This window comes from Oncorhynchus nerka, linkage group LG11 (assembly GCF_034236695.1).
Source record: "Oncorhynchus nerka isolate Pitt River linkage group LG11, Oner_Uvic_2.0, whole genome shotgun sequence".
In the NCBI taxonomy this organism is placed as follows: domain Eukaryota; kingdom Metazoa; phylum Chordata; class Actinopteri; order Salmoniformes; family Salmonidae; genus Oncorhynchus; species Oncorhynchus nerka.
This window is the reverse complement of record NC_088406.1, coordinates 52,226,781-52,239,525: the sequence shown is the minus strand read 5'-3', so window position 1 is coordinate 52,239,525 and position 12,745 is coordinate 52,226,781. Positions and strand designations below refer to the sequence as shown.

Below are 12,745 nucleotides of genomic sequence, written 5' to 3'. Positions count from 1 at the left end.
ATGAGAAACAAGATTCTTTGGTCTGATGAAACCAAGATTGAACTCGTCTGAAGGAAACCTGGCACCATCCCTACAGTGAAGCATGGTGGTGACAGCATCATGCGGTGGGGATGTTTTTCAGCGCCAGGAACTGGGAGACTAGTCAGGAATGAGGGAAAGATGAACGGAGCAAAGTATAGAAAGGTCCTTGATGAAAACCTGCTCCATAGTGCTAAGGGCCTCAGACTGGGGTGAAGGTTCACCTTTTAACAGGACAACCACCCTAAGCACACGGCCAAGACAATGCAGTAGTGGCTTCGGGACAAGTCTCTGAATGTCCTTAAGTGGCCCAGCCAGAGCTCGGACTTGAACCAGATCGAACATCTCTGGAGAGAACCTGAAAATAGCTGTGCAGCGACGCTCCCCATCCATCCTGACAGGGCTTGAGAGGATCTGCAGAGAAGAATGGGAGAAACTCCCCAAATACAGTTGTGCCAAGCTTGTAGCGTCATACCCAAGAAGACATGAGGCTGTAATCGCTGACAAAGGTGCTTCAACAAAGTACTGAATAAAGGGTCTGAATACATATGCAAATGTAATATTTCAGTTTTTTATATATATACATTTGTATAAATTTCAAAAAACGTGTTTTTTCTTTGTCTTTGTGGTGTATTGTGTGTAGATTTTAGAGGGAATAAAATCAAATCTATTTTTGAATAAGGCTGTAACAAGTCAAGGGGTCTGAATACTTTCCGAATGCACTGTACATCTCGCAAACCCCAATGTTTTGTATTCGGATTGACTATAATTGACTGCCATGTAGCTCTAATAAAGTAAAGTTAGTAAAAGTAAAGGAATACCAAGTCAGTTAATTGCATATTCAAACACCCTTCATAGCGACTCTAAAATCTCAATTTTGACAAGTAAAAATTATGTCAAATGTGGTATTTTGTCAGGAACTCATCACATGTTCATTGCTTTTTAAAGTGTTAATTTGCAAATGTTTCTCCAAATTAAACTTTGCGTGAGACAAACTGTCCATGTTTTTCTTGCAATCAAATCCATATACATTTTAATTGGATAAAAGCTTCTTCCCCATCATGTTAATTTATATTCTGTAGGCTACGTTCTGTTTGCACTAGCAGAGACAAGGCAAGGCACAATCTGTACATACTAACTAATCCAGTATCTCCCTCTTTGAATCCCGTTATTCACCAAAAGTTTAATTACGAGTAATGTGGTGGTTATTTCTGTATTATCAAATGAGGAGAGACAAACGTATCACACAAGTCAGAGTTATACTTAAAATACATATTTGTTAGTGAGAGCTCTGCAATAACGATGGCTGGTCGACGAACCACCCTTTGATGATTCGTTTAGTGCCCCGACACAAAGGATACAAAGATATTTTATAGCAAAGATACACCACCTTAGTCTCCATGACAAACAACAGATGTGTGGAATGGTTCACAAGGTCAGACTTGATATATGAGAAAGGAGTATTCCCCCAGCGAGATATAATTTGCTATGAAGACTGTCCTTTCCCTGGTACTTCACAGTACAGAAACACCAACTCATTCTATGGCATAAATCAATTGTCAACTCCAGATACCCCGATCTCAAGTAAAACTCATGTCCTTGACCACACACCTAGCTAGACGAGCTTACTGAGGGGAGTGAACCTCTGGGTTATACACTATCCCAGGATCGGTGTAACATCAGAGATGACGTACAATGGTTCCAGACACTACCCCACACATCCTGTCTCAGACCTTATCTCCCACAAGGCCGAAGCAGGGAGTGACTGGGCACAGGCATGGTGGAGACAATGAATTGGTTCCCCACTAATCACACCATCCTTTCACATGGTTTGTAATAGGTAAAGATACATATTTGCATATGAAGACAATGTTCCCTCCTGTCCTCTTCTCTTTCTGATAGTCTGCATAGCAACAGGGACATGTGATAGACAAGCCTGGCTTCTCCCCTCTCTGGGCCCCAAGTGACCGAGGCCCATATGAGGGAGGAAGTGCAACTGCCAACACCAGAGTCCGAAAGGATACTTGCTAATAACAAGAGTTCCACAGTTCAATCATTTAAGAATATTATGCAGATAAGACATCTTAATTATCTATGTTACCGAGCAAATTCTCATTCTTCCTCCACAGTAAAATAATGGATAAATGGAAAAAAATATGGATAAATAAACCTCCGGCAACCTTTTTGCTATACCTTCATCTGAATCCTTGTAAACATCCCTAATTGCTGCGAGGACAGTTTTATCCCGCCGTGGCTGTGGTTTATCAGCTCTAATGCTACAGTAATTATTACATTGTCCTTGCCCTCCATCTACATCCGATCCCGTATCTAATTACAGTGCTGTTAATCTCACTCGCTGGACAACTCAGGGAAAGCAGCAATAGCTGTGATTGCTGTTAAAATGGAGCCCGTAGTGTGAATGTTTTTGCAGTTATTGTTCAACAAAATGGTCAGGCAAACGACCTCCTCTTTAGGGGAACCTTTCCTTTTGCTCTACAGGTTGAGCTTATGTATTGGCGCAAAGCACAGAGAAATGCAGGGGTCAGTTATACACACGTCTGTACTTGCATTGACTGACCTCACCGTTAGGCAACATTCCTACAGAAAGAAAGCTATTATTTAGCACTTAAGCCGATTGTAAATAGCTTCTGGTGGATTGTGTCCATGTTGGAGGGAATTATACAATTCATATTCTCAATTCCCTGTTTTACTTACAGCATGGTGAGCTCAGGGTTCACTTCCCTCGTCCATTGATTTCTACCTAGAATGTCGTATTTCTTTTGTTTTTTTTTACTTCACCCTAGTCTAATTCGACTAATTACGCTGGAGTGTTGAACCTGAACCTGCTGTCTTGGGACACACTCAGGATTGCAAGCTAGGCACTATGTGCCTTTTCAGTTATCCTAAAACTGTCGTGTGAATCGACCACTGAGTTGCTCATTTGCTTGCTAGGACACAGCAAGGCCCGATCTCTCAACTGGTTGTCTGATTCATTCATATTAATCCCCCCCCCACACACACACACACACACACATATGACACATGCAGCGTGTGCGTCATGCGTGAAACAAATATGTTCATTCCGACATGGTTTCGATAAATCACGAGTGAACAGAACAGCCCTTTTAAAATGTGTTGCCTCATCACTCATGCATTTGATTGAGTTCCACACTTAGATAGGATCTTGCTGGCTGCTGCTCCGGATTAGGAATCACAAGATTTGTAAAGCGGTTGTGTTTTGGCTTCTTTCTTTTTTTTTTACACTGTAGCATGTAGTCACTTGTTTATACTGACTATACATCTAGTAATGATATAACCATCCCATGAAGCATATGTGTGATCTCTGTAGTTCTGCATTATTTGCGGCACAGTTTGTGCAGCACAGAGGAAATCATGAAGTATACGCACCATGTCTTGACAATGTGGCCCATCGTGATACTGGGTTGCCAAAGATCCCTTCTAATGTTATTCTTTCTTCCCATTCTCTTCTGCAGCCGCCATACTTGACGACCCAATGGAGTGCAGCCGGGGTGAGCGATTGGCCATCACTCTGGCAAAGGACAGCATCAACCGGTCCAGTAACCGCTCCACAACGGGAAAGCTGGAGGTGGACATCTTTGAGCTGCTGAGAGACAGTGAATATGAGATGGGAGAGACCAGTAAGTAGTGGGCATTTGAGGATGAGAGAACGAGGTGGCTTCCCGACTCTGTTATCATTTTCAAAAAGTGAAAGACCACGGTGTCACATTAGAACGTCTGTCTGTGTGTCTGTCTGTGTGTCTGTCAATGTCTGTCAATGTCTGTCTGTCTGTCTTACTGGTTGGCTGTCTCTGTCAGTGTCTGTGTCAATGTCTGTCAGTGTCTGTCTGTCAATGTCTGTCTGTCACTGTCTGTCTTACTGGTTGGCTGTCTCTGTCAGTGTCTGTGTCAATGTCTGTCAGTCACTGTCTGTCTTACTGGTTGGCTGTCTCTGTCAATGTCTGTCTGTCAGTGTCTGTCTGTCTGTCTTACTGGTTGGCTGTCTCTGTCAATGTCTGTCTGTCTGTCAGTATCTGTCTGTGTCTGTCTGTCTGTCTGTCTTACTGGTTGGCTGTCTCTGTCAGTGTCTGTCTGTCTGTCTTACTGGTTGGCTGTCTCTGTCAGTGTGTCTGTCTGTCTGTCTGTCTGTCTGTCAATGTCTGTCTGTCTGTCTTACTGGTTGGCTGTCTCTGTCAGTGTCTGTGTCAATGTCTGTCTGTCAGTGTCTGTCTGTCTGTCTGTCTTACTGGTTGGCTGTCTCTCTGTCTGTCTGTCTGTCTGTCTTACTGGTTGGCTGTCTCTGTCAGTGTCTGTCTGTCTGTCTTACTGGTTGGCTGTCTCTGTCAGTGTCTGTCTGTCAGTGTCTGTCTATCCGTCCGTCCATTCGTCTGTCTGTCAATGTCTGTCTGTCTTACTGGTTGGCTGTCTCTGTCAGTGTCTGTGTCAATGTCTGTCAATGTCTGTCTGTCAATGTCTGTCTGTCTGTCTTACTGGTTGGCTGTCTCTGTCAATGTCTGTCTGTCTGTCAGTATCTGTCTGTCTGTCTTACTGGTTGGCTGTCTCTGTCAGTCTGTCTGTCTGTCTGTCTTACTGGTTGGCTGTCTCTGTCAATGTCTGTCTTACTGGTTGGCTGTCTCTGTCAGTGTCTGTGTCAATGTCTGTCAGTGTCTGTCTGTCAATGTCTGTCTGTCAGTGTCTGTCTTACTGGTTGGCTGTCTCTGTCTGTCTGTCTGTCTGTCTGTCTGTCTGTCTGTCTGTCTGTCTGTCTGTCTGTCTGTCTGTCTGTCTGTCTGTCTCTGTCTGTCTGTCTGTCTGTCTTACTGGTTGGCTGTCTCTGTCAGTGTCTGTCTATCCGTCCATCCATTCGTCTGTCTGTCTGTCTTACTGGTTGTCTGTCTCTGTCAGTGTCTGTCTATCCGTCCGTCCATTCGTCCTTCTGTCTGTCAGTCTTTTAAATTCTGTGCCTGTCTCCCCTTGTTATCCCCTGCTTTCAGAAATCCCTTGAGTACAGCGAGAGTCTATCTTGTTTAGTAATATTTGTAGTAGCGAGAACAGTGGTAAACAAATGATTGGAAAATAGCCGAGGTGCTCTATCGTGTGAAAGAGCAAAATGAGCAGTCATATTTGGATGTTTCAGGAGCCAAAAGGTATGTTGATGTCTGGATGTTAGATTTTGGACCTTGTTTTGTTTCCTTGTTACCTAGCTGTTTGAATGACTAGCCTAAAGATATACAGTAAATACTACAGCTCTAATGAGGTGGACAGGATTTGGAAAAATCTTAACAATGTCAATAGCCTATCACCATGACCTTGTGCAATGAAATATGAATAATGTATTTACATTTCAACAAGTTGGTTTTAGTGCTGGTATTTTTACACCAGCTACTTTGATTAGATTAAAAAAAGCATTTAGATATTTGAGTTAGAATTTTATGACCCCATTAGGTATCCCTCAAAAATATACATGTACAGTTGAAGTCGGAGGTTTACATGCACTTAGGTTGGAGTCATTAAAACTCGTTTTTCAACCACTCCACAAATTTCTTATGAACAAACTATAGTTTTGGCAAGTCAGTTAGGACATCTACTTTGTGCATGACACAAGTAATTTTTCCGACAATTGTTTACAGACAGGTTATTTCACTTATAATTCACTGTAACACAATTCCAGTGGGTCAGAAGTTGACATACACTAAGTTGACTGTGCCTTTAACCTCTTGCCTCTACTTGGGACGCTTGCATCCCAACTAGAGCTCTGGAAATGCAAATGCGCTACGCTAAATGCTAATAGTATTAGTTAAAACTCAAAAGTTCATTAAAATACACATGCAGGGTATCAAATTAAAGCTACACTCGTTGTGAATCCAGGCAACAAGTCAGATTTTTAAAATGCTTTTCGGCGACAGCATGAGAAGCTATTATCTGATAGCATGCACCAATACACTACAACAGAAAAGCACAGCAGGGGACGTAAACAAAATAATTAGCATTTCGGCGTTACACGAACCGCACAATAAAATAGAAAACAGTCATTACCTTTCACCATCTTCTTTGTTGGCACTCCTAGATGTCCCATAAACACTATTGGGTCTTTATTTCGATTAAATCGGGCCATATAAAGCCAAGATATCGTTATATGTAGACTGTGTGATAAACGAAAAAAACAGCGATTTCACAACGTAACGTCATTTTTTTAAATTCAAAAAGTAGACGATAAACTTTCACAAAACACTTCGAAATACGTTTGTAATGCTACTTTAGGTATTAGTAAACGTTAATAAGCGATAAAAATCATCCGTAGGCGATGTAAATATCATTAGCTGTCGTCTTGGAAAAAATTTCAGGAGAGAGCTCTTCCGGAATGATCTGGGCGGAGACCGGAGGTAAGTCGTGCCCCTCTTTCGGTTCAACCAAGAATCAAAGATGATTAAATTCACAAGACTCTAGACAGCATGGGGATGCTGTGGGAGTTGAATGCTCGGTCTTATCTAATTCGGCTCACTGTTAACAATTGCTGGAAGTGGCGCAAGGATATTTATTTCCATTTTCTGTGATCAGGTTTTCCTGCGCTTTCCGATGTAACGCACGTTATGTAATAGCCACAGTCGTGATTTAACCAGTTTTAAAAACGTCCGAGGGTTTCCTATCCACACATTCTAACCATATGAAAGTACTATATTCCTGGCATGAGTAGCAGGGCGCTGAAATGTTGCGCGATTTTTAACAAAATGTTCTAAAAAGTAGAGGGTCGACTGAAGAGGTTAAACAGCTTGGAAAATTCCAGACAATGATGTCATGGCTTTAGAAGCTTCTGATAGGCTAATTGACATCATCTCAGTCACTTGGAGGTGTACCTGTGGATGTATTCCAAGGCCTACCTCCAAACTCAGTGCCTCTTTAGACAACATGGGGAAATCAAAAGAAATCAGCCAAGACCTCAGGAAAATAATTGTAGACCTCCACAAGTCTGGTTCATCCTTGGGAGCAATTTCCAAACGCTTGAAGGTACCCCGTTCATCTGTACGGGGTACCTTCATACTGAAGCCGTCATACTGCTCAGGAAGGAGACGCATTCTCTTTCCTAGAGATGAATGTACTTTAGTGCAAAAAGTGCAAATCAATCCCAGAACAACAGCAAAGGACCTTGTGAAGATGCTGGAGGAAACAGGTACAATGGACAATGACCCCAAACATACTTCCAAAGTTGTGGCAAAATGGTTTAAGGACAACAAAGTCAAGGTATTGGAGTGGCCATCACAAAGCTCAACCCTATAGGGGCAGAACTGAAAAAGCTTGTGTGAGCAAGGAGGCCTACTAACCTGACTCAGTTACACCAGCTCTGTCAGGAGGAATGGGCCAAAATTCACCAAAATTACTGTGGGCAGCTTGTGGAAGGCTACCCGAAACGTTTGACCCAAGTTTAACAATTTACAGGCAATGCTATCAAATATTAATTGAGTATATGTAAACATTTGACCCACTGGGAATGTGAAATATGAAATAAACATATGTGAAATAAAAGTTTAAATAAATCTTTCTCTCAACTATTATTCTGACATTTCACATTCTTAAAATACAGTGGTGGTCCTAACTGACCTAAGACAGGGAATTTTTACTAGGATTAAATGTTAGGAATTGTGAAAAACTGAGTTTAAATGTATTTGGCTAGGGTGTATGTAAACTTCCGACTTCAACTGTATATATATTCTACCGTTCAAAAGTTTGGGGTCACATTGAAAGAAAAGCAATTTTTTTGTCCATTAAAATAACAGCAAATTGATCAGAAATACAGTGTAGATATTGTTGATTTTGTAAATGACTATGGTAGCTGGAAATGGCAGATTTTGAATGGAATATCTACATAGGCGTACAGAGGCCTATTATCAGCAACCATCACTCCTGTGTTCCAATGGCACGTTGTGTTACCTAATCCAAGTTTATAATTTTAAAAGGCTAATTGATCATTAGAAAACCCTTTTGCAATTATGTTAGCACAGCTGAAAACTGTTGTCCTGGTTTAAAGAATCAATAAAACTGGCCTTCTTTAGACTAGTTGAGTATCTGGAGCATCAGCATTTGTGGGTTCGATTACAGGCTCAAAATGGCCAGAAACAAAGTCCTTTCTTGTGAAACTCGTCAGTCTATTCTTGTTCTGAGAAATTAAGGCCATTCAATGCGAGAATTTGCCAAGAAACTGAACATCTCGTACACCGTTGTGTACTACTCCCTTCATTTAACAGCGCAAATTTGGCTCTAACCAGAATAGAAAGAAGTGGGAGGCCCCAGTGCACACCTGAGCAAGAGGACAAGTTCATTAGAGTGTCTATTTTGAGAAACAGACGCCTCACACGTCCTCAACTGGCAGCTTCATTAAATAGTACCCGCAAAACACCAGTCTCAACGTCAACAGTGAAGAGGCAACTCCGGGATGCTGGCCTTCGAGGCAGAGTTGCAAAGAAAAAGCCATATCTCAGACTGGCCAATAAAAATAAAAGATTAAGATGGGCTAATGAACACAGACACCGGGACAAAGGAAGATTGGAAAAAAGTGTAATGGACAGACAAATCTAAGTTTGAGGTGTTCGGATCACAAAGAAGAACATTTGTGAGACGCAGAAAAAATGAAAAGATGCTGGAGGAGTGCTTGACGCCATCTGTCAAGCATAGTGGTGGCAATGTGATGGTCTGGGGGTGCTTTGGTGGTGGTAAAGTGGGAGATTTGTACAGGTTAAAAGGGATCTTGAAGGAAAGCTATCACTCCATTTTGCAATGCCATGCCATACCCTGTGGACGGCGCTTGGAGCCAATTTCCTCCTACAACAGGACAATGACCCAAAGCACAGCTCCAAACTATGCAAGAAATATTTAGGGAAGAAGCAGTCAGCTGGTATTCTGTCTATAATGGAGTGGCCAGCACAGTCACCGGATCTTAACCCTATTGAGCTGTTGTGGGAGCAGCTTGACTGTATAGTACTTAAGAAGCCAATCCAATTTGTGGGAGGTGCTTCAGGAAGCATGGGCTGAAACTTCTTCAGATTACCTCAACAAATTGACAACTAGAATGCCAAAGGTCTGCAAGGCTGTAATTTCTGCAAATGGAGGATTCTTTGATGAAAGCGAAGTTTGAAGGACACAATTATTATTTAAATTTAAAAATCATTATTTAATCTTGACTATATTTCCTATTCATTTTGCAACTCATTTCATGTATGTTTTCATGGAAAACAAGGACATTTCTAAGTGACCCCAAACATTTGAACGGTGGTGTATATTTTGGTCAAATATAGAATTTGTCCTTTACTACTATAGCCCAGAGAAATGCATTGAATAACACATTCATAAATGTAAAAAAAATTAGTCAAAAAATCAATCATAAGAAACAAGTTTTTGAGGTATTTGGAGATATAAGAAAGCTCATACTGTGTTTAACCCCTTTTTTGGGTAGGCATGAAACTACTTTCATACTTCTGTTCATTTTTTAAAAACGGTACTGGTTACCTTCAGACTAGTCTTGTGACACTTGTGGGGGTCGTAGAGCAAAACGGAGAGAATATCCCTTTTCCATATTAGTTTGTAGCCCAAACACTTCTGATGCTACAAACAGAAGTTGTCATCAACAGTACCGACTTCAGAAGAGTCCCCTGACACTTGTGGGGGTTATAGAGCAAAATGGAGACCGCCATCGTGCTCCCCTTTCCGTAAATTAACCTCTTTTTAACTAGGCAAGTCAATTAAGAACAAATTCGTATTTACAATGACGACATATAGCGTCCGTATTACAGACGTTTTCATGACAAGACACATTTTTGTGATGTCTCATGGTCTGGCAAACACCGCTCTAGCTCTGCCACCTTTCACCGCAGATGCGGAAGTATAACATAGGCGGATGTGGTGGATATAGAAAAACTTAAACGGATGGGGATTTTTTAAATCATGTTACTTAGATTGATGCACCTCTGCGTCAATCGACTCTAGGGGGTTAAAAGCACCTTGTACTGTAGGTGTACGCCCATTAGATTCATACCATCATTCAGTCAGTAACCTTATTGAACTGGGGCTTCCAAATTGAGGACAGTAACCCTATTGTTATAAAAAAAGAGGACCCTTCCTTGCAATTCTCAGAATTAGTAGAGCTTTATGGTCGCGGTAGCTCCTCCTCATGCATAAAAACAACTGTATTCCTCTCCCTGCTTGGTTGGCTGCCTGTAAACCCCATTCTAATTTAGTGCTGTAGTGGATGTGCCCAGGTAGAAATTGGATTAGGGATGGATCAGTGGCACCAGTAAGGGGGAAATGTCACACAGCCAGCACTACCTGCCCAGCCCAGTGTGTGTGTCTTTCTGCCCGCCCAGCCCCAGCTTTTTACACAACACCAGAGCTGTTCCTGCCTTTTATTAGAGCTCTGGTTATGGCCATGTAGGATGGATAGAAAGTCAGCCAAGACCACCAAGCTTTGTAGAGGTGTGTGTGTGTGATTGCCCTGACAAAAATCGCATGTCGAATGTATGTGTAATTTAGAGTTCACATGTTAACACCACTTTTTCACATGTGAGAAAAACGTGTTTTCACCTCACTTGAATTTAGTGAAAAATGGGATATACCATTTCACATGTGAAAAACTTTCTCATGTGAAAATCTCACGTTCAACATGGTGGTGAAATGGTGTCATTCTCCTCACATGTTAAAAGGTGGTGTTAACATGTTGCAGTAGCAATCTTTCCACATATGAGATTGCAAATTCTGTAACGCCATTCTGTATAAAGGTAATTTAGCCTACCTGAGTATAATAATTCAAGTGCGTTAATTGCAGGTACACACCTCTCTTCTTCATACGTTGGTCAGTGACTATTAGAAAGAGCCCAGTGAAAAGAACAAAAGCTAGTGCTCCATGTCTCGTTATTTATCCTGTTTAACATGTTAAAACGAGCACTGTCAGAGTTAATCAGTTAATTAACTCAAGTTCACTTTTTGTCATTTCAGTGCAGACATTTTTTTTGGGGGGGGCACATTGTCTGAAATCTTTCAAAATACACTGAAAACATCCAAGATAAATTACAGCTCAATTTGAGCAAATTATCAAGCGAATCCTGCGATATTCTCCATCCATTTTTGTAATCATTTGACAGCTAGTTGTAGTTAAAGTGTGAAAATGCATATGTGAAAGTGTAGCGGACATGAGTACACGTGAAATGTTGGGAAACCACATGTGTCTGACTGTTTTTCACATTTGATTTGTTCACACGTGTTCTGATGTGTCCAAAAAGCCACATACAGTGGGGCAAAAAGGTATTTAGTCAGCCACCAATTGTGCAAGTTCTCCCACGTAAAAAGATGAGAGAGGCCTGTAATTTTCATCATAGGTACACTTCAACTATGACAGACAAAATGAGAAATAAAATCCAGATAATCACATTGTAGGATTTTTAATGAATTTATTAGCAAATTATGGTGGAAAATAAGTATTTGGTCAATAACAAAAGTTTATCGCAATACTTTGTTATATACTCTTTTTTGGCAATGACAGAGGTCAAACGTTTTCTGTATGTCTTCACAAGGTTTTCACACACTGTTGCTGGTATTTTGGCCCATTCCTCCATGCAGATCTCCTCTAGAGCAGTGATGTTTTGGGGCTGTTGCTGGGCAACACGGACTTTCAACTCCCTCCAAAGATTTTCTATGGGGTTGAGATCTGGAGACTGGCTAGGCCACTCCAGGACCTTGAAATGCTTCTTACGAAGCCACTCCTTCGTTGCCCGGGCGGTGTGTTTGGGATCATTGTCATGCTGAAAGACCCAGCCACGTTCCATCTTCAATGCCCTTGCTGATGGAAGGAGGTTTTCATTCAAAATCTCACGATACATGGCCCCATTTATTCTTTCCTTTACACGGATCAGTCGTCCTGGTCCCTTTGCAGAAAAACAGCCCCGAAGCATGATGTTTCCACCCCCATGCTTCACAGTAGGTATGGTGTTCTTTGGATGCAACTCAGCATTCTTTGTCCTCCAAACACGACGAGTTGAGTTTTTACCAAAAAGTTCTATTTTGGTTTCATCTGACCATATGACATTCTCACAATCTTCTTCTGGATCATCCAAATGCTCTCTAGCAAACTTCAGACTGGCCTGGACATGTACTGGCTTAAGCAGGGGGACACGTCTGGCACTGCAGGATTTGAGTCCCTGGCGGCGTAGTGTGTTACTGATGGTAGGCTTTGTTACTTTGGTCCCAGCTCTCTGCAGGTCATTCACTAGGTCCTCCCATGTGGTTCTGGGATTTTTGCTCACCGTTCTTGTGATCATTTTGACCCCACAGGGTGAGATCTTGCGTGGAGCCCCAGATCGAGGGAGATTATCAGGGGTCTTGTATGTCTTCCATTTCCTAATAATTGCTCCCACAGTTGATTTCTTTAAACTAAGCTGCTTACCTATTGCAGATTCAGTCTTCCCAGCCTGGTGCAGGTCTACAATTTTGTTTCTGGTGTCCTTTGACAGCTCTTTGGTCTTGGCCATAGTGGAGTTTGGAGTGTGACTGTTTGAGGTTGTGGACAGGTGTCTTTTATACTGATAACAAGTTCAAACAGGTGCCATTAATACAGGTAACGAGTGGAGGACAGAGGATCCTCTTAAAGAAGAAGTTACAGGTCTGTGTGAGCCAGAAATCTTGCTTGTTTGTAGGTGACCAAATACTTATTTTCCACCATAATTTGCAA

The 12,745-nt window shown here is 41.7% G+C and overlaps 1 protein-coding gene across 1 annotated transcript in view; it reads left to right on the top strand.

Moving 5' to 3' along the window:
- The first annotated feature begins 1,703 nt into the window (after positions 1 to 1,703).
- Positions 1,704 to 12,745, top strand: part of grik4 (glutamate receptor, ionotropic, kainate 4) — a 151,809-nt gene continuing 140,767 nt past the window's right edge. The window contains exons 1-2 of the mRNA XM_065024085.1: positions 1,704 to 1,779; positions 3,513 to 3,677. Coding sequence (XP_064880157.1) covers positions 1,704 to 1,779; positions 3,513 to 3,677 — 241 coding nt within the window. The remainder of the gene's footprint in view (positions 1,780 to 3,512; positions 3,678 to 12,745) is intronic.